The 22725-nt window shown below is 46.1% G+C and overlaps 1 protein-coding gene across 1 annotated transcript in view; it reads left to right on the top strand.

Moving 5' to 3' along the window:
* Window positions 1-5666: 5666 nt before the first annotated feature.
* The window catches only part of KLHL7 (kelch like family member 7), a 78091-nt gene continuing 61032 nt past the window's right edge, over window positions 5667-22725 (top strand). The window contains exon 1 of the mRNA XM_040433669.1: window positions 5667-6012. Coding sequence (XP_040289603.1) covers window positions 5890-6012 — 123 coding nt within the window. The 5' untranslated portion in view covers window positions 5667-5889. The remainder of the gene's footprint in view (window positions 6013-22725) is intronic.

Below are 22725 nucleotides of genomic sequence, written 5' to 3'. Positions count from 1 at the left end.
CCCCCTAATCATGTGCCAGTAATAGCCCCCCTAATCATGTGCCAGTAATAGCCCCCCAATCATGTGCCAGTAATAGCCCCCTCCCAATCATGTGCCAGTAATAGCCCCCTCCCAATCATGTGCCAGTAATAGCCCCCTCCCAATCATGTGTCAGTAATAGCCCCCTCCCAATCATGTGCCAGTAATAGCCCCCCCTTTATGTGCCAGTAAAACAAAGTATTGTATATATTTTTTTTTTAAATGAACACTTATACTTACCTCTTTGGAGCGATGTGATGCAGGCTTCTTCCGGCCTGTGTCCCGACTCCAGCGCTGTACGGCTCAGGCGGCCTCTGATAGGCTGCCGGCCTAGTAGTGCCGGCAGCCTATCAGAGGAACAGGAAAGGGACACACCTCCCTGCCCTGCTCCTCCGCACAGCCTTCTGTTTGTATCGCTGTCCTGAAGACAGCGATACAAACAGATCACTATGGAGATGAGCGCTTTGCTTCCACAATGGAAGCGCTCATCTCAGTGCCTGCCCCGTCGCCGCCGCACACATTGCCCCGCTGCCGCTGGGGGGGATTTGACCATACCTGTCCCCCCCCCCGCATTATTTCCTGGGGGGGGGGGGGATCCGTCCCCCCCGCTTCCTACACCCATGGTAGTGGTCGACCGATCCAAACTAGTGGGAATTACAGAAAAAGTACAGACCGCTCAGCTGCTTCTGTAGTTCAGACCACTGCATTCATACAAGCCAGGGCCGGTGCCCCATACTATATATACAGTGGGATGCGAAAGTTTGGGCAACCTTGTTAATCGTCATTATTTTCCTGTATAAATCGTTGGTTGTTATGATAAAAAATGTCAGTTAAATATATCATATAGGAGACACACACAGTGATATTTGAGAAGTGAAAAGAAGTTTATTGGATTTACAGAAAGTGTGCTATAATTGTTTAAACAAAATTAGGCAGGTGCATAAATTTGGGCACCACAAAAAAAGAAATTAAATCAATATTTAGTAGATCCTCCTTTTGCAGAAATGACAGCCTCTAAACGCTTCCTGTAGGTTCCATTGAGAGTCTGGATTCTGGTTGAAGGTATTTTGGACCATTCCTCTTTACAAAACGTCTTTAGTTCATTCAGGTTTGATGGCTTCCGAGCATGGACAGCTCTCTCTAAGTCACACCACAGATTTTCAATTATATTCAGGTCTGGGGACTGAGATGGCCATTCCAGAACGTTGTACTTGTTCCTCTGCATCAATGCCTTAGTGGATTTTGAGCAGTGTTTAGGGTCGTTGTTGAAAGATCCAGCCCCGGCGCAGCTTCAGCTTTGTCACTGATTCCTGGACATTGGTCTCCAGAATCTGCTGATACTGAGTGGAATCCATGCGTCCCTCAACTTTGACAAGATTCCCAGTCCCTGCACTGGCCACACAGCCCCACAGCATGATGGAACCACCACCATATTTTACTGTAGGAAGCAGGTGTTTTTCTTGGAATGCTGTTTTCTTTTTCCTCCATGCATAACGCCCCTTGTTATGGCCAAATAACTAAATTTAATTTCATCAGTCCACAGCACCTTATTCCAAAATGAAGCTGGCTTCCTCTGCATCACTCTCGCATACAGCATCTCCTTGTGTAAAGTGCGCCGAATGGTTGAACGATGCACAGTGACTTCATCTGCAGCAAGATCATGTTGTAGGTCTTTGGTGCTGGTCTGTGGTCTGACTCTGACTGTTCTCACCATTCGTCGCTTCTGTCTATCCGAGATTTTTCTTGGTCTGCCACTTCGAGCCTTAACTTGAACTGAGCCTGTGGTCTTCCATTTCCTCAATATGTTCCTAACTGTGGAAACAGACAGCTGAAATTTCTGAGACAGCTTTCTGTATCCTTCCCCTAAACCATGATGGTGAACAATCTTTGTCTTCAGGTCATTTGAGAGTTGTTTGAGACCCCCATGTTGCTACTCTTCAGAGAAAATTTAAAGAGGAGGGAAACTTACAATTGACCCCCTTAAATACTCTTTCTCATAATTGGATTCACCTGTGTATGTAGGTCAGGGGTCACTGTGCTTACCAAGCCAATTTGAGTTCCAATAATTAGTTCTAAAGGTTTTGGAATCAATAAAATGACAACAGTGCCCAAATTTATGCACCTGCCCAATTTTGTTTCAACAATTATAGCACACTTTCTGTAAATCCAATAAACTTCATTTCACTTCTCAAATATCACTGTGTGTGTCTCCTATATGATATTTTTAACTGACATTTTTTATCGTAACAACCGACGATTTATACAGGAAAATCATGACGATTAACAAGGTTGCCCAAACTTTCGCATCCCACTGTAGCTACATACCTCCCAACCTCACTGGATCCAGTGGACAGTCCCAGATTTCAGTGGTTGTCCCGTAGTCCCAGGAGGGCTGAGGCATGTCCCGCTTTCAGCTGTCTCAGTGTCCTGAGGACACAGGGACAGTTCAATGCAATGTTTATGCAGAAAGGAGTCAGCCCCCTGCCCCAACATTCACCGGCTGCACCTCTCCTGCTGGGCTGAGTGACTAAGCACACAGGCCGGGGAATGATGATAATTTCCTGACCAAAGCGCTCATGTTCAGCTCAGCACGCGCTATGATGTCACTTCATCACGCCTACTGCTGGCGAGAACATGATTTGCTCCATTCACAGGGGAACAGGACCATGCTACAGTATTGTAAGGGGCAGCGGAGAAGCAATGCTGTGAGGGGGCACTAAGGAGGCGTTCTGCTGTGTGTGGAGAGAGACGAAGGCATGACTACTGTGAGGGAGCACCAAAAGGGCATAAATACTGTAGGCGGGCAGAAAGGGGGCATAACTACAGTGTGTGGGCACTTAGTGGGCATAACTACAGTGTGTGGGCACTAAGGGGGCATAACTACAGTGTGGGGGCAGTAGGGGGCATAACTACAGAGTGTGGGCACTAAGGGGGCATAACTACTGTGTGTGGGTAGTAGGGGGGCATAACTACAGTGTGGGCACTAAGGGGGCATGACTACTGTGTGGGGGCAGTAAGGGGGCACAACTACTGTGTGGGGGCAGAAAGGGGGACTATGCGGGATGATGTGTATAGGCTTTAGGGGAGTTAAAGGGAGTCTTTCACCGAATATGACCATTACAGACCACTCAGATCAGGTTCTCCATTACTTTCCCCAGATTACTATGGTACCTTTCATATTGCAGCCCATCGCCGATTTGCTCCAAAAAACACTTTTATACCATATGGTAATTAGGTTCTGAAGGTGCCCAGGGGCGGAATTCATGCGGTCGGTGCCCAGGCCCCTCCTCTTTCACCCCTCTGGCCTGCCCTTGTTTTATCTGATTACCTCCTCCTCTCCGTCTGAAATCCCGTTCCTCCGCCGGCTGGATCGGGTTGCGCAGGCTGGCGCATGTGCATTGAGAGTCCCTGTTCCTCTGCCCATAATAGGCAATGCAGTGCGCACGCGCCGGGAATGTGTGGAGCGGCTATGACGCGGGATTTCAGACAGAGATGAGGAGGTAATCAGATTAAACAAGGGCGGGCCAGAGGGGTGAAAGAGCAGGGGTTTGGTAAGCAAAGCGCCCAGGGGCCTGGGCACAGGCCGCATGAACGCCGCCCCTGGGCACCTTCAGAACCTAATTACCATATGGTATAAAAGTGTTTTTTGGAGCAAATCGGCGATGGACTGCAATATGAAAGGTACCATAGTAATCTGGGGAAAGTAATGGAGAACCTGATCTGAGTGGTCTGTAATGGTCATATTCGGTGAAAGACTCCCTTTAAAGGGGTTGTGTCACTTACTAATGTATTGCGATTATCCATATTGCCTCCTTTGCTGGCTGGATTCATTTTTTCATCACATTATACACTGCTTATTTCCATGGTTACGGCCACCTTGGAATCCAGCGGCGTGGCTGTGCTTGCATACTATAAAAAAGCACCAGGCTATGTGAGCTCACACGGTACCGGTCCCCAGAGAGGGCGGCATTGTTTCCTATATTGTTCAAGCATGACCACCGCTGCAGGATTGCAGGGTGGTCATAACTATGGAAACGAGCACTTTATAATGTGATGGAAAAATGTATGCAGCCAGCAAAGGAAGCAATATGGATAATAACAATACATTAGTAAGTGCCTTGTATTAACTTTCTCTACATGATGAATGCCAGGGAGTGTTACCAGCATCCCCTGCGGCCAATGGGGATGCCGGTAATTGATTTGAATGCGCTCAGCCTCACTAGATGGATGGCCAACATAAGAAATGAGCAATTCTCAGTAAGAAGTCCAGTTTTAAAATACATGATTTTTCAAAATTAAAAATTAAAAAAATATAATTTTGTAGGCTCAAAACTTAAAAATATATAAAAATGTTTAAATAATATAAAAGTTGAAATAACCCTCCTTTCCATATAATAACAAAATAAATACCTAAATAACAAAAAATATAAACATCATGAGTATCACCACTAAAGAAAACGCCCACGGCGGAAAAAAGGGTCAAAATGGCCAATTTTTCATTGCTTCTCTTACCCAAAAAAATGTAATACAATGTGATCAAAAAGTTACACACACTCCAAAATGGTATGAATAAAAAACTACAGATTGTCCTGCAAAAAATGAGCCCCCCCCCCCACACAGCTCAGTAGCTTATAACTATGAAAAAGTTATGGGGGTCAGAATATGGTGATGTAAAAAAAATATATTTTTTTAAAGTTTACATTTATTTTTACACTATTTAGATATAAAAAAAAACCTACACATGTGTGGTATCGTTGTAATTGTACTGACCCAGAGAATGAAGGCATGGGTCAGTTTTGCCACCAATTGAACGCCGTGCGAACAAAACCCGTAAAACGGTGGAGGAATTGTTTTTTTTCCCTCTGGTATCGTAAGGGTTCTTACCTTTTTTTTTTTCGTTTCCGTTTTTTGCGTTCCGTATACGGATCGCATACGGAACTATTCATTTCAATGGATCCGCAAAAAAAAAAAGGAAGGTACTCCGTATGCCTTCCGTTTCCGTATTTCCGTTCAAAGATAGAACATGTCCTATTAGGGTCCATTCACATGTCCGTAGCTAGATGGCCGCTAGCACATCCGCAATACCCAGTCCCCATAGCTCTGTGTGCTTTTATTGTGTATAAAAGACTGATTTGATACATATGCAAATTAACCTGAGATGAGTCCTGTACGTGAGAGGAGTCAGGGACAGGACTCATCTCAGTTTAATTTGCATATGTATCAAATCGGTTTTTTTACACAATAAAAGCACACAGAGCTATTGGGACTGGATATTGCAGATGTGCTGGCGGCCATCTAGCAACCCATGTCCTCAGCTCTATACACAAAATCTCGGTGACAGGTTCCCTTTAAGCTGATTAGAAAGTGTCACATTTTCCTGAGCTCTTTTTGCTGTGGGACCTAATGATGTCTGTGTAACATCAAGCCCATCAGACGGTAAAAGGCCGGGATCTCAGCCAGTAATAATAACTACTATAATACGTCCTATCGTACATTATCCAGCCATATCCCATAACCACGGCCCCGCCCCTGACCCGCCAGGCCCCGCCCTCGTGTATTATGCACATGTAAACATTAGCCATCACAGCCCCTCCTCGATGCATGTGAGGGGACCCTGTCCACGGAGAGAGGCGGGGCCCTATCCGTGACGTCGGCGGGGAAGGCGGGGCCTCCGCTGCTCTGCTGTTTAGCCTCTGTGTTGTTGTGTCTTGTGTTCTGGCCTCGTCCTCAGCAACCAATCACGTGGCGTCCTCCGGGGCCTGTACACCTCTCGCAGCCCTCCTGTTATTGACGGTAGCGGCTCGGGTTGGGTTCCGGTGAGGCGACATCTGGCGGGGCAGCGGCGCTGGCGGGCTGAGGGACCGGAAGAGAATGGCTGCGCAGGGCGCAGAGAAAAACCCCAACAAGAAGAAAACCGAGAAGAAATTCGCCGCCCGAGAAGAAGCCAAACTGCTGGCGAGTTTTATGGGAGTGATGAATGTCATGCGCAAACAGGTAAGGAGCCCCTTCTCCCGTGCAGTGCCGGGGCCACCACTGCATTGTGTGCTCCATTGTTATCTGTGCACCACCTGTCATCGCCAGCAGGAGCACTGGTCGGACTACGACCCCCAGCAGGCCTAGCAGTGGCGCTGTTGACTCCTGCTTTTGGACAGTCTGGGGAATGATTTGCTCTCCAGCAGTTTGGCAGTGCTGCCAGGGCCATCTGGAGGAGAGAAGCTCCATCAGATGTAGACAGGACTTGGCTGCCAGTCCTATAGCTGGATGGACAGCTGTCAGCCCCAGCATGCTACCCTTCCTGTTACTTCTGGAGGGGGTGGAGATAATCAGCCGCCTGGATCATTTGGGACCACTTATCTTGGGGGCGGGGGGTGGCGGTGTCAACAAAGATTGGACAGATTTTTGTTTTCTTTAATTATAAAAGTTTAGAGGCCATGGAAGAGTCCCGTAAACAGCAAGCTGTTGCTGGATCCTGGCAAAATTGATGATCTGTCAGGATCTAGTAACCGGCTGAAATCCCATGTGGTGAATCCCACCTCTGGAGATTGCCCAATTCCAGATCGGTTTCTGTCAGTTGCTCCTCACTTGCTCAGTAGCAAGAAACCAGATGATGGCACCTTGTTGGCTCTCACTGTTGCTTGAAATCTGACATTTTTGGGAGAAGACATCTTACGAGCCGGAATTGCCTTCTACCTCTGAAGATCCAAAGATGTTCAAATCAAGGAAAAGGGATGCCACCTGATCCAACTCGCCACCCTTTCAGATCTTGGGTATATAGCAGTGGATAATGGCTGCTCTGGATAGATCTCCGTTCCTCCTAATCTTCTTGGTTCATTTACAATGAGCACCACAGTAGTACTGTATTTCTGTAGGTGGCATAGGCACAGGTAGTACTGCCTTATCGTAGATGACAGGCACAGGTAGTACTGTCTTTCTGTAGGTGACATAAGCACAGGAAGTACTGCCTTACTGTATATGACATAAGGGCAGGTAGTACTACCTTACTGTAGGTGGCACAGGAAGTACAGCCTTACTGTAGGTGACATTGGCACAGGAAGTACTGCCTTACTGTATGTGACATTGGCACAGGAAGTACAGCCTTACTGTAGGTGACAGGCACAGGAAGTACTGCTTTACTGTAGGTGACAGGCACAGGAAGTACTGCCTTACTGTATGTGACATAGGCACAGTCAGGCAGTACTTCCTGTGCCTAACATTGGCACAGGAAGTACTGCCTTAATGTAGATGACTTAGGCGCAGGTAGTACTGTCTTTCTGTAGATGACTTAGGCTACTTTCACACTTGCGGCAGAGTGATCCGGCAATCTGCATGCAAACGGAAAGCATTTGTACAAATGCATTGCAAGAACGGATCTGTCTCTCCGAATGTCATATAATTTTTTCACATTTTTACCGCAATGCCGGATTCAGCACTAATACATTTCAATGTAAATTAATGATCCGGCATTCCGGCAACTGATCCGGAATTTTGGACTAAGGTAATACAGCAGAATGCTGCAGTATTTCCTCCGTCCAAAATGCCGTTCAGTGACTGAACTGAAGACATCCTGATGCATCCTGAACAGATTACTCTCCATTCAGAATGCATGGGGATAAAACTGATCAGTTCTTTTCCGGTATTGAGCCCCTAGGACCGAACTCTATGCCGGAAAAGAAAAACGCTAGTGTGAAAGTACCCTTAGGCATTGGTAGTACTGCCTTTCTGTAGGTGAAATAAGCTCAGATAGTACTTACCGTAGATGACCTAGGCACAGGTAGTACTGCTTTTCTGTAGATGACATTGGCGCAGTTAGTACAGTCATCACTGTGCAATTATTATTGTCCATTTTGGGAGTTTTCCAATTGGCCACTAGGCCAAATAATATGCTGGCGCTTCCTGTTCTCTAGAGATCACTTTTCAATAGTCATCTCATTATCATCACAGATAGCATTGCAATGACCAATAATATATAATGTACACAGTCTTGTCACATTATTATGACCGCTAGGTTTGCATCGGCTATAGAACTTTGGATATTTATTCAATGCTATTTCACCTGGTTCGATATAATACCGGGATTGGCATTTTTTCGATACTAGGCTGTGCTACTGTGCATTAGGGATCGACCGATTATCGGTTTGGCCGATATTATCGGCCGATATTGAGGATTTTGAACGTTATCGGCATCTATTTTGCCGATATACCGATAACATATTGGGAACACAGATCGCGCTGCTCTCAGCGCTTTCTGTGTTCCCTCCGCAGCACAGGGGAGAAGGAAGCAGTGTCTCCTCCCCCTGTGATGCTGCTGCTGCCGCTGCCGCCAATGAGAGGAGAGAAGACAAAAGAAGGGGAGGGGCTGTGGCCGCTGCGCCACCAATGAAGATGAGTCTTTCATTAATTCATATACAGGAGGCGGGAGCTGGCTGCAGAATCACATAGCCGGCTCCTGACCTCTATCAGCGGCAGCTGCGATCCGCGGTAGTTAACTCCTCAGGTGCCGCGGATCGCAGCTACCGCTCATAGAGGTCGGGAGCCGGCTATGTGATTCTGCAGCCAGCTCCCGCCTCCTGTATATGAATGATTGAGAGACTTATCTTCATTGGTGGCGCAGTGCGCCCCCCCCCCCCAAGCCCCCCAGTATTAATCATTGGTGGCGCAGTGCGCCCCCCACCCCCATCCCAATCCCAGCCAATAGTAAAAACATTGGTGGCGCAGTGCGCCCCCCCCCCCCCCCCCCCCCATCCAGTATTACTCATTGGTGGCAGTGGCCACAGGATCCCCTCTCCCCTGCTCCTCCGATCGGAGCCCCAGCTGTGTAAGCCTGGGGCTCCGATCGGTTACCATGGCAGCCAGGACGCTATTGAAGCCCTGGCTGCCATGGTAAGCTCCATGCTGCTGTGTGCACAAAGCCCAGAGCAGCAGGGACAGTGTGAGGTCCTATTCACCCTGATAGAGATCTATCAGGGGGAATAGGACACGGGTTCTAGTCCCTAAGGGGGCTAAAAGTTAGTAAAAAAAAAAACACAAAAATATTAAGTATAAATGAAAAAGATTTATAAAAAAAAATACACATTAACAATAAACAAAAAAATACACATTAACAATAAACATATTAATTTTCAGCAGATTTGTGTAGGAATTTATTTTTTTCTCAAAAATGAAAATTCCCAGAATATCGGTATAAATTATCGGCTATCGGCCTGAAAGTTCACAAATTATCGGTATCGGCCCTAAAAAATCAATATCGGTCGATCCCTACTGTGCATCATAGTATATTTTCTTATTAGAGAACATAGCGCGTGCTGAGCTGCACAGCGGAGAAGGAGGGAGAGCGTCCCTCGCCAATGTGACCCAGCCGGCCATTGCCACCAATGAAAATGCTGAGTGGCCGATGGGGGAATGTTAGGGAGAAAGAAACTCACCGCGGTGCTCTATTCTCTGGGTTAAAGGACCTTTGAGGTCATTGCCATGTCACCAGTCACATCCACAGGGCAATGACATCATCTCAGGTCATTTATCCTTCCAAGTAAGAAGAATCTGCAGGAGAAGCTTTCTGCAGTTTTTACAGGTATGTCATTCATGCTGTATTAATGTGAGGCACTTGGTCTTAGTACTTCCATGTGCCTCACATCAATAGGAACAGTGAGGGCTGTAGCTATCCATTATTTTAGTAATTAGATATTCAATAAATGGCCGGCTTCACATAAGGCCTCTTTCACACTTGCGTTGTCCGGATCCGTAACACCGCAAGTGAACTGAAAGCATTTGAAGACGGATCCGTCTTCAAAATGCGTTCAGTGTTACTATGGCACCCAGGACGCTATTAAAGTCCTGGTTGCCGTAGTAGTAGTGGGGAGCGGGGGAGCAGTATACTTACCGTCCGTGCGGCTCCCGGGGCGCTCCAGAGTGACGTCATCCATGCGCATAGGGCGCTCTGACGTGATCCATGCGATCACGTCATCCATGCGCGTGGGGCGCCCTGACGTCACTCTGAAGCGCTCCGGGAGCCGCACAGACGGTAAGTATACTGCTCCCCCGCTCCCCACTACACTTTACCATGGCAAACAGGACTTTAGTGTCCTGGGAGCCATGGTAACCATTCAGAAAAAGCTAAACGTCGGATCCGGTAATGCGCCGAAACGACGTTTAGCTTAAGGCCGGATCCGGATTAATGCCTTTCAATGGGCATTTATTCCGGATCCGGCCTTGCGGCAAGTCTTCAGGATTTTTGACCGGAACAAAAAGCGCAGCATGCTGCGGTATTTTCTCCGGCCAAAAAACTTTCCGTTCCGGAACTGAAGACATCCTGATGCATCCTGAACGGATTTCTCTCCATTCAGAATGCATGGGGATAATCCTGATCAGGATTCTTCCGGCATAGAGCCCCGACGACGGAACTCTATGCCGGAACAGAACAACGCAAGTGTGAAAGAGCTCTAAAAAGCATATATCAATTTATTATTCAATATATCCTACCTAAACATACCAATATCCCTATATACTTAATAAAACAATAATAACATTATCATCACACAAAATCATTGCATACAGTTGCAAGAAAAAGTATGTGAACCCTTTGGAATGATATGGATTTCTGCACAAATTGGTCATAAAATGTGATCTGATCTTCATCTAAGTCACAACAATAGACAATCACAGTCTGCTTAAACTAATAACACACACAGAATTAAATGTTACCATGTTTTTATTGAACACACCATGTAAACATTCACAGTGCAGGTGGAAAAAGTATGTGAACCCTTGGATTTAAGAACTGGTTGAACCTCCTTTGGCAGCAATAACTTCAACCAAACGTTTCCTGTAGTTGCAGATCAGACGTGCACAACGGTAATTCTTGACCATTCCTCTTTACAGAACTGTTTCAGTTTAGCAATATTCTTGGGATGTCTGGTGTGAATCGCCTTCTTGAGGTCATGCCACAGCATCTCAATCGAGTTGAGGTCAGGATTTTGACTGGGCCACTCCAGAAGGCGTATTTTCTTCTGTTTAAGCCATTCTGTTGTTGATTTACTTCTATGCTTTGGGTCGTTGTCCTCTTGCAACGCCCATCTCCTGTTGAGCTTCAGCTGGTGGACAGATGGCCTTCAGTTGTCCTGCAAAATGTCTTGATAAACTTGGGAATTCATTTTTCCTTCGATAATAGCAAACCGTCCAGGCCTTGACGCAGCAAAGCAGCCCCAAACCATGATGCCCCCACCACCATACTTCACAGTTGGGATGAGGTGTGCTGTGCCTCTTTTTCTCCACACATAGTGTTGTGTGTTTCTTCCAAACAACTCAACTTTGGTTTCATCTGTCCACAGAATATTTTGCCAGTACTGCTGTGGAACATCCAGGTGCTCTTGTGCAAACTGTAAATGTGCAGCAATGTTATTTTTGGACAGCAGTGGTCTCCTCTGTGGTGTCCTCCCATGAAATCCATTCTTGTTTAGTGTTTTACAAATCGTAGATTCGCTAACAGGGATGTAAGCATATGCCAGAGACTTTTGTAAGTCTTTAGCTGACACTCTAGGATTCTTCTTCACCTCATTGAGCAGTCTGCGCTGTGCTCTTGCAGTCATCTTTACAGGACGGCCACTCCTAGGGAGAGTAACAGCAATGCTAAACTTTCTCCATTTATAGACAATTTGTCTTACCGTGGACTGATGAACAGCAAGGCTTTTAGAGATACTTTTATAACCCTTTCCAGCTTTATGCAAGTCAACAATTCTTAATCGTAGGTCTTCTGAGAGCTCTTTTGTGCGAGGCATCATTCACATCAGGCAATGCTTCTTGTGAAAAGCAAACCCAGAACTGGTGTGTGTTTTTTATAGGGCAGGGCAGCTGTAACCAACACCTCCAATCTCCTCTCATTGATTGGACTCCAGTTGGCTGACACCTTACTCCAATTAGCTCTTGGAGATGTCATTAGTCTAGGGGTTCACATACTTTTTCCACCTGCACTGTGAATGTTTACATGGTGTGTTCAATAAAAACATGGTAACATTTAATTCTTTGTGTGTTATTAGTTTAACCCCTTAAGGACTCAGGACGTACCGGTACGTCCTAACTTTAAATCGCGACTGTGGCGCGGCGGGGGGTTAATCGCAACAGGATGTCCGCTGAAATCATTCAGCGGGCATCCTGTCACAACGTCGGGGGGGGGTCATGTAACCCCCCCCCCCCACATCGGCGATCGCAGCAAACCGCAGGTCAATTTAGACCTGCGGTTTGCTGCGTTTTCGGTCCATTCGGGTCTCCCGTGACCCGATGAACCGGAAAAGGATTGTGATCGGTGGTGTGATTACACATCACCAATCACAGTCCGAGCATTTGGGAGAGGCTGTGCTGGCCGTGGTGCTGAATGCCGCTGTCCAGGGTGCTGATTGGTGCGGGGAGAGAGGCGCTAGATTCAAACTTCCAGCGCTCCTCTCTCCCCTCCTCTTCCTGTTCAGCACCTGCACCGTCCAGCACCCATCACCCCCCTGCACCCATCACCCTCCAGGTAGGTTAGGGTCAGTGAGGGAGAGGCACCGTTAGGCAGGGATAGAAAGGAAAAGTTAGTTAGGGGGAAAAAAAAAAACACTATCTAAATTTGTTTTCTAGCTTTCAGACCCTAGACCCCCTGCCCCCCACCACCACTCAGATAATGCAGCATGTCCCCCCCCTTCGGGGCCAAATTTGCGCAGGCCTACGTACCTGGAAGGGAGGTCGCGGTTGATGAGTCTTTCGTTGTGTTCAAGGGGAGACTGAGTTTCCGCCAATACATTCCCACTAAGCGGGCGAGGTATGGCGTGAAAATGTACAAAATTTGTGAGAGTACTTCAGGGTACACTTACAAATTTCGTGTGTACGAGGGGCGAGATTCCCGTATTGAACCCCCAGAATGTCCCCCCACCCTGGGTGTTAGCGGGAAACTCGTGTGGGACCTTATGAACCCACTGCTAGATAAGGGTTACCACTTGTACGTGGGTAACTTTTATACTAGCATTCCCTTGTTCAGGTCCCTTGCCGCCAGATCCACGTTCGCTTGTCGGACCGTGCGGAAAAATCAACGCGGCCTCCCTGCCTACCCCCTCCTGGTACCTATCCCTAGGGGTGAGACCCGTGCCCTTACCAGTGGAAACCTGTTGCTGGTCAGGTATAAGGACAAGAGGGATGTCTTTATACTGTTCACAATCCACAGTAACAGCACCACCCCTGTCCCTGGGCGAGGTACCGCGGCAACGGTCCTCAAGCCCGATTGTATCGTCGACTACAATCGGTATATGGGAGGAGTTGATCTCTCTGATCAAGTCCTCAAGCCATATAATGCCATGTGCAAAACCCGGGCATGGTACAAAAAAGTTGCGGTCTACTTGGTACAGGTTGCCTTGTACAACGCTTTTGTACTATCCCGAAGCGCTGGCAGCACAGGGACATTCCTCCAATTCTATGAGGCAGTCCTCAAGGACCTGATCTTTTCAGACCGGGAAAGAGCAGGCCGTAGTACCTCGGTGTGGTCCCCAGGTGTGGTCCCCCATACTGGAAAGAAGGGACGAACCCAAAAAAAGTGCAGAGTGTGTCACAAGAGGGGGATACGGAAGGACACCACCAATCAATGTGACACTTGCCCCGATCATCCGGGCCTCTGCGTTATCGATTGCTTCAGGGAGTATCACACTTCCATGGAGTACTAAATTTTTATAATCCCCCAACAGTCCCCTAGAGAACATAAAAAACTATGGCTCTCAGACTTTGGAGACACGGAAACAAATTTTTTTTTTTTTCTCCAAAAATATTAGTTTTAGTGCAGGCATCCTCAAACTGCGGCCCTCCAAATGTTGTAAAACTATAACTCCCAGCATGCCCAGACAAACTACAGCTATGGTGGGAATTGTAGTTTTACAACATCTGGAGGGCCGCAGTTTGAGGATGCCTGCTTAGTGTCTCCAAAGTCGGAGAGCCATACATATTGGGCATCTACGCGTCCGTAAAAATCTTCTCTATAAATATAACATTTAACCCAACCCCCCCGGATGAACAGCGTAAAAAAAAGCGCCATTTTTTGTCACCTAACATTACAAAAAGTGTAATAGCGAGCGATCAAAATGTCATATGCACCCCCAATTTGTGCCAATAAAACTGCCATCTCATCCCGCAAAAAATGAGCCCCTACATTAGATAGTCGCCCAACAAAAAAACAAAAACTGTAGCTCCCAGGCTATGGAGATACTAAAATAATTTTTTGGGCTTCCTAAAATGATAATATAGTGTAAAATCTAAATACATTTTTAAATGTAGACATATTAGGTATCACCGCGTCCGTAAGAATCTGCCCTATAAAAATAACATTTGACCAAACCTCTCGGATGAACAGCGTTAAAAATATAAAATTAAAAACGGTGCGAAAACACCCATTTTTTGGCAAAATTTCCATTTGAATCCTTTTTTTCCGGTAATAAAACAAGGGTTAACAGCCAAACAAAACTAAATATTTATTGCCCTGATTATGTAGTTTGCAGAAACACCCCAAATGTGGTCGTAAATGGCTATATAGCCGCACGGCAGGGCATAGAACGAAGGGAACGCCATATGGTTTCTGGGAGGCAGATTTTGATGGACTGGTTTATTTACACCATGTTCCATTAGAAGCCCCCCCCCTGATGTAGCCTAGACTAGAAACTCCAAAAAAGTGACCCCATCTAAGAAACTACACCCCTCAAGGTAATTTCATATGTAAATTAGGGCTCGCAAGTGCCCAGGGCGGCGCTCACCTCGTTGGAGCCCAGGCTGTTCTGCCTCTTTTCGTCATATCCCCGCCCCAGCCTCTTCCTCTGCCCGCCCCGCTCTTCCTTGGCGTCCTCCTTCTCTGCAGCGAGATCCCGCGCCTGCACTATCCATTGCTTGGCCGGGGCATGCGCACTGCGATGCCCATTGTGGGCACGGCATCACAGTAGCTACTACGCATGCGCCGGCCAACGGCGAGAAACAGCGGCGAGGAGGCGGACCAGAGACACCCACAATGGGCATCGCAGTGCGCATGCCCCGGCCAAGCAATGGATAGCGCAGGCGCGGGATCTCGCTGCAGAGAAGGAGGATGCAAAGGAAGAGCGGGGCGGGCAGAGGAAGAGGCTGGGGCGGGGATATGACGAAAAGAGGCAGAACAGCCTGGGCTCCAACGAGGTGAGCGCCGCCCTGGGCACTTGCGAGCCCTAATTTACATATGGATAAAAGTCAGTTTTTGCCTTGGGGGAACTTCACAAGCAAACATCAAAGGTACCATTAGAATCATAGACTGCTATGCTAGAGCGCTATGTAAGCGGTCTATAAGGTCACAATCTGGTGACAGACTCCCTTTGTTAGCAGTTCATACATGCGTGGTTTTCTCATGCGTTGTTATTTGGCTTCCAGACCGCTGAATGACGCGATCTGTCCATGCGCCAGGGCCGGCAATTACTTCTTAGCGCATGCAAATTGGGGGTATTGAGACTTCAACTGTGTTCCGTGGCCACGTGTATTCGTTCTTGGTTCAAGTTTTTCAGCTCTATGTATATCGCTATAATCTTCTATTCACCAAACGTGTTTCGAAACCATCGTGGTTTTTTCTTCAGTGGTCAAAATTGTTAGCTTACAATATAAAAGTATATATGTTTAGGCAGGATATATTGAATAATAAATTGATATATGCTTTTTATGAGAAGCTGGCCATTTATTGAGTATCATATTACAGCGGCTAGGTGTTGTAGCAGGCTGGGCTTTATTCCGGTGACCTCCAGCACAAAAATTGTATTGTGTTTATTATAGTAATTAAGTAATCTATCAATTAATCAAGTACTCTAATAAGAAAAAACTAATAAAAAAAGAATGTTTTCCTTTATAAAATGTCATCAGACCTCCAGTGCCCTCAGTCCTCTGTGCCATCAGCTCCCCCAGTGCTATCAGTCCTTTGTGCCATCAGCTCCCCCCGTGCCATCAGTCCTCTGTGCCATCTGTCCCCAATGCCATGAGTCCTCTGTACAACTCAATTGACAAACAAACTGAAATCTTTTAGGTAGAAGGAAGAAAAAATATTAAAATAAAATAATATGGTTGCATAAATGTGCACACCCTTAAACTAATACTTTGTTGAAGCACCTTTTGATTTTATTACAGCACTCAGTCTTTTGGGTATGAGTCTATCAGCATGGCACATTTTGACTTGGCAAGATTTGCCCACTCTTCTTTGCAAAAACACTACAAATCTGTCAGATTGCGAGGGCATCTCCTGTGCACGGCCCTCTTCAGATCACTCCACACATTTTCAATTGGATTCAGGTCTGGGCTCTGGCTGGGCCATTCCAAAACTTCAATCTTCTTCTGGTGAAGCCATTCCTTTGTTGATTTGGATGTATGCTTTGGGTCGTTGTCATGCTGAAAGATGAAGTTCCTCTTCATGTTCAGCTTTTCTAACAGAAGCCTGAAGGTTTTGTGCCAATATTGACTAGTATTTGGAACTGTTCATAATTCCCTCTAGCTTAGGGTACTTTCACACTAGCGTTTTTCTTTTCCGGCATAGAGTTCCGTCACAGGGGCTCAATACCGGAAGAGAACTGATCGGGTGCTGCCAGGCAGCAGGGGGCAGTCATGTACACAGTTTTACACTTCTGACCTACACTAATTTCACCGTTTATTGCTCGGTCATGCAACTTACCACCCAAATGAATTTTACCTCCTTTTCTTCTCACTAATAGAGCTTTCATTTGGTGGTATTTCATTTCTGCTGACATTTTTACTTTTTTTGTTATTAATCGAAATTTAACGATTTATTTGCAAAAAAATTGACATTTTTCACTTTCAGTTGTAAAATTTTGCAAAAAAAACTACATCCATATATAAATTTTGCTCTAAATTTATTGTTCTACATGTCTTTGATAAAAAAAAAATGTTTGGGTAAAAAAAAAATGGTTTGGGTAAAAGTTATAGCGTTTACAAACTATGGTACAAAAATGTGAATTTCCGCTTTTTGAAGCAGCTCTGACTTTCTGAGCACCTGTCATGTTTCCTGAGGTTCTACAATGGCCAGACAGTACAAACACCCCACAAATGACCCCATTTCGGAAAGTAGACACCCTAAGGTATTCGCTGATGGGCATAGTGAGTTCATAGAACTTTTTATTTTTTGTCACAAGTTAGTGGAATATGAGACTTTGTAAGAAAAAAAATAAATAAAAATAAATCATAATTTTCCACTAACTTGTGACAAAAAATAAAAAATTCTAGGAACTCGCCATGCCCCTCACGGAATACCTTGGGGTGTCTTCTTTCCAAAATGGGGTCACTTGTGGGGTAGTTATACTGCCCTGGCATTTTCCAGGGGCCCTAATGTGTGGTAAGTAGGTAAATGACCTGTGAAATCCTAAAAGGTGCTCTTTGGAATGTGGGCCCCTTTGCCCACGTAGGCTGCAAAAAAGTGTCACACATGTGGTATCGCCGTATTCAGGAGAAGTTGGGCAATGTGTTTTGGGGTGTCATTTTACATATACTCATGCTGGGTGAGAGAAATATCTCGGCAAAAGACAACTTTTCCCATTTTTTTTATACAAAGTTGGCATTTGACCAAGATATTTATCTCACCCAGCATGGGTATATGTAAAATGACACCCCAAAACACATTGCCCAACTTCTCCTGAGTACGGCGATACCACATGTGTGACACTTTTTTGCAGCCTAGATGCGCAAAGGGGCCCACATTCCTTTTATGAGGGCATTTTTAGACATTTGGATCCCAGACTTCTTCTCACGCTTTAGGGCCCCTAGAATGCCAGGGCAGTATAAATACCCCACATGTGACCCCATTTTGGAAAGAAGACACCCCAAGGTATTCAATGAGGGGCATGGCGAGTTCATCGAAATATTTTTTTTTTGGCACAAGTTAGCAGAAATTGATATATATATTTTTTTCTCACAAAATCTCCCTTTCCGCTAACTTGGGACAAAAATTTCAATCTTTCATGGACTCAATATGCCCCTCACGGAATACCTTGGGGTGTCTTCTTTCCGAAATGGGGTCACATGTGGGGTATTTATACTGCCCTGGCATTCTAGGGGCCCTAAAGCGTGAGAAGAAGTCTGGAATATAAATGTCTAAAAAATTTTACGCATTTGGATTCCGTGAGGGGTATGGTGAGTTCATGTGAGATTTTATTTTTTGACACAAGTTAGTGGAATATGAGACTTTGTAAGAAAAAAAAAAATAATTTCCGCTAACTTGGGCCAAAAAAATGTCTGAATGGAGCCTTACAGGGGGGTGATCAATGACAGGGGGGTGATCAGAGAGTCTATATGGGGTGATCACCCCCCTGTCATTGATCACCCCCCTATAAGGCTCCATTCAGACGTCCGTATGCGTTTTGCGGATCCGATCCATCTATCAGTGGATCCGTAAAAATCATGCGGACGTCTGAATGGAGCTTTACAGGGGGGTGATCAATGACAGGGGGGTAATCAATGACAGGGGGGTGATCAGGGAGTCTATATGGGGTGATCAGGGGCTAATAAGGGGTTAATAAGTGACAGGGGGGGGGTGTAGTGTAGTTTGGTGCTACATATTGCTGAGCTACCTGTGTCCTCTGGTGGTCGATCCAAACAAAAGGGACCACCAAAGGACCAGGTAGCAGGTATATTAGACGCTGTTATCAAAACAGCGTCTAATATACCTGTTAGGGGTTAAAAAAAATCACATCTCCAGCCTGCCAGCGAACGATCGCCGCTGGCAGGCTGGAGATCCACTCGCTTACCTTCCGATCCTGTGAACGCGCGCGCCTGCGCGCGTTCACAGGAAATCTCGCGTCTCGCGAGAGGACGCGCCGGCGCGTCCAGGCGGAATCAATCAACCACCTCCAGGACGCGTCGCTGCGTACGGCGGTCCGGAGGTGGTTAAAGGGGTTCTGCACTTTGTTTAAACTGATGATCTATCCTCTCGATAGATCATCAGCATCTGATCGGCGGGGGTCCGACACCCCGGACCCCCGCCGATCAGCTGTTTGAGAAGGCAGCAGCGCCGCGGCCTTCTCACTGTTTACCGCCGGCCCAGTGACGTCACGACTAGTATCAACTTGGCTGGGCGGGGCTAAGCTCTGTTCACTTGAATGGAGCTTAGCCCCGCCCAGGGAAGTTGATACTAGTCGTGACGTCACTGGGCCGGCGGTAAACAGTGAGAAGGCTGCGGCGCTGCTGCCTTCTCAAACAGCTGATCGGCGGGGGCCCTGGGTGTCGGACCCCCGCTGATCAGATGCTGATCTATCCAGAGGATAGATCATCAGTTGAATCAAAGTGCAGAACCCCTTTAAATGATGGCAGGTGTATGCTGACTCCTATTTAACATAATTTTGAACGTGATTGCTTAATTCTGAACACAGATACATCCCCAGTCATAAGAGGGTGTGCACACTTATGCAACCACGTTTTAGTTTCGTTTTTTTCTTCTTCCCTCCACCTCAAAGATTTCAGTTTGTTTTTCAATTGAGTTGTACAGTTTATTGATCACATTAAAGGTGGAAAAAGTTCTGAAATGATTTAAAAGTTCTGAAAAGAATAGGACGTGTTTCTTTTTTTTGCGGGGCTGCAGTATAGATGCTGTCCTAATTGTTTGCGGCCCTATTGAAATAAATGGGTTTGCATCCAATCCACAAAAAATGCGGATCAGATGCAGAGCAAAAATACGTACGGTTGTGTGAATGCACCCTAACAGTGACCTCATCATATACCTCATATAATGGGCAACATGGGGTTAATAATAGCATCACTTACTATTAATGTGAGGCACATGGAGGTCCAAATTAATAACTCCATGTGCCTCATGTTAAGGGCTCATTCACACGACCATAGGCCGTCCGTAATGCAAGGGCACTGGCAGTGTGAATCCCGTATTGCGGTGCTGACCCATTGGCTTGAATGGGTCCATGAGCTGCAATATAAGGCAAAAGATAGGACATGTATTGCACTACATAGTGCTTCCGTGGGCTTCCAATCCTTGCCTCCCGGCCGTATCTTGCATTTTGCCGTCTGCAATACGGGCACGGTCAGCCTACGGTCGTGTGAATGAGCCTGTCAACTACCTCCTCAAATAATGGACAACATGGGGTTAATGTGAGGTACTCGATGGAGGTATTTACTAATCATTTGAGGCACATAGAAGTTTAAATTAATAAAGCCATGTGTCTGACATTAATAGTAAGTAACTCCATCATTAACCCCATGTGATCCATTATGTGATGAGGGCAATCGATATTTTGACCAAAAAAAACCACAAATACACATTAACCTCATGTTGCTCGGTGGTATCGAGTATCGCAATACTTTTTCTTGGTATCAAAATCGAATAAAAATGTTGGTATCGTGACCACTTTAACCCCTTATGGATCGGGCTCTTTTTCACCTTAATGACCAGGCCATTTTTTGCAAATCTGACCAATGTCACTTTGTGTAAATAACTTTAAAACGCTTTTACTTATCCAGGCCATTCTGAGATTGTTTTTTCGTCACATATTGTACTTCATGACACTGGTAAAATGGAGTCAAAATTTTTTATTTCTATTTATAAAAAAATACCAAATTTACCAAAAACTAGCAAATTTCCAAGTTTCAATTTCTCTACTTCTATAATACATAGTAATACCTCCAAAAATAGTTATTACTTTACATTCCCCATATGTCTACTTCATGTTTGGATCATTTTGGGAATGCCATTTTATTTTTTGGGGACGTTACAAGGCTTAGGGTACTTTCACACTTGCAGCAGGACGGATCCGACAGGCTGTTCACCCTGTCTGATCCGTCCTTCCGCTATTTCGCCAGACCGCCGCTCCGTCCCCATTGACTATAATGGGGACGGGGGCGCAGCACGGTAGTGCACGGCGAAAGGCCACCGGACTAAAAGTCCTGCATGTCCGACTTTTTAGTCCGGCGGCCTCTCACCGCGAACTGCCGTACTGCGCCGGAGCTCCTCCCCCATCCCCATTATAGTCAATAGGGACAGAGCGGCGGTACGGCGAAATAGCGGACGGACGGATCCGACAGGGTGAACAGCCTGTCGGATCCGTCCTGCCGCAAGTGTGAAAATACCCTTAGAAGTTTAGAAGCAAATCTTGAAACTTTTCTGAAATTTTCCAAAACCCACTTTTTAAGGACCAGTTCAGATCTGAAGTCACTTTGTGAGGCTTACATAATAGAAACCACCCAAAAATGACCCCGTTTTGGAAACTGCGCCCCTCAAGGTAATCAAAACAGATTTTTTCAAACTTTGTTAACCCTTTAGGTGTTTCACAAGAGGTATTGGCAAATGGAGATGAAATTTCAGAATTTAAATTTTTGGGCAAATTTTCCATTTTTTCCAGTAACAAAGCAAGGGTTTACTGCCATACAAAACTAAATATTTATTGCCCTGATTCTGTAGTTTAAAGAAACACCCCATATGTGGTTGTAAACTGCTGTATGGCCACACGGCAGGGCGCAGAAGGAAAGGAACACCATATGGTTTCTGGAAGGCAGATTTTGCTAGATTGGTTTTTAGAAACCATGTCCCATTTGAAGCCCCCTGATGTACCCCTAGAGTAGAAACTCCAAAAAAGTGACCCCATTTTTTTATTTATTTTTTTGGGCCATTGTCTCATGTAGGGGCTCATTTTTTGCGGGATGAGGTGACGGTTTGGTACTATTTAGGCGTACATACGACATTTTTGATCACTTTTATTACCTTTTTTGGGAAGTAAGGTGGGCAAAATTTCAATTTCATCATAGTTTTTATTTTTTATGGCGTTTACCGTGCGGGGAAAGTAACATGACCGTTTTATAGATCAGGTCGATACGGATGCGGTGATATCAAACGTGTAGGGAATTTTTTATTTTTAATCAGTGATGAGTGTTTTTTTTTTTTTTTTTTACCCAGACCCACTTGGTTCTTGAAGATCCAGTGGGTCTGATGTCTGTATAATACAATACAGTACACTATATAGTGTACTGTACTTCATTTTCACTTTACTTAGTCTGATCAGACTTCTGCCTTTAGCAGAAGTCTGATCAGCACCATGGACAGTCGGAAGCCTGTGAAGGTGTCCGGTTGCCATGGTAACCATCACTCACTGCCACAACAGAGCAGCGGGTGATGGGGAGGGGGGCCCCCTCCCTCTGTGATCCCGTCAAGAATCGGGGGCTGAAAAGGCACAGCAGCCCCCGATGGGAGAGGGAGGGAGCTCCCTCCCTGTTAGCCCCTTCCATACAGCGGTCCCTACGGACCGCGGCATGGAAGGGGTTAAACGACTGACATCTGTGTGATGATGTCAGCCGTTTCAAGCATAGTGTCACGGACCGCAGGGATCAGAAACTTCCGAAAGCACTGCAACTTGCAGGTCTGAATTGACCTGCGGTTTGCAGCGATCGCCAACACGGGGGGGCGTGTCACAGGACCCCCCTCGGCATTGACCCAGGGGGCCTGCTGATTGATTTCAGTAGGCACCCAGTTCCGATCACCGCCCGCCGCGCGGCGGTGATCGGAACTACACAGGACGTACCTTTACGCCCTGTGTCCGTAAGAGGTTAATGACCAGAGGTCGCAATAACGTCTGTACAAGCATCATAGACACAGATGTGAGCAATTGTAGTCCTACACATCATGTATTTGTATTACTGCAACCTTCGTACTCCTCCTCAACTAAAAATAATCCTCAAAATTGGTAAGAGGAGTAAAAA

The sequence above is a fragment of the Bufo bufo genome, chromosome 5 (genome assembly GCF_905171765.1).
Source record: "Bufo bufo chromosome 5, aBufBuf1.1, whole genome shotgun sequence".
In the NCBI taxonomy this organism is placed as follows: Eukaryota; Metazoa; Chordata; class Amphibia; order Anura; family Bufonidae; genus Bufo; species Bufo bufo.
The sequence above is the reverse complement of the archived record's forward strand: the minus strand, read 5'-3'. Positions and strand labels throughout refer to the sequence as shown.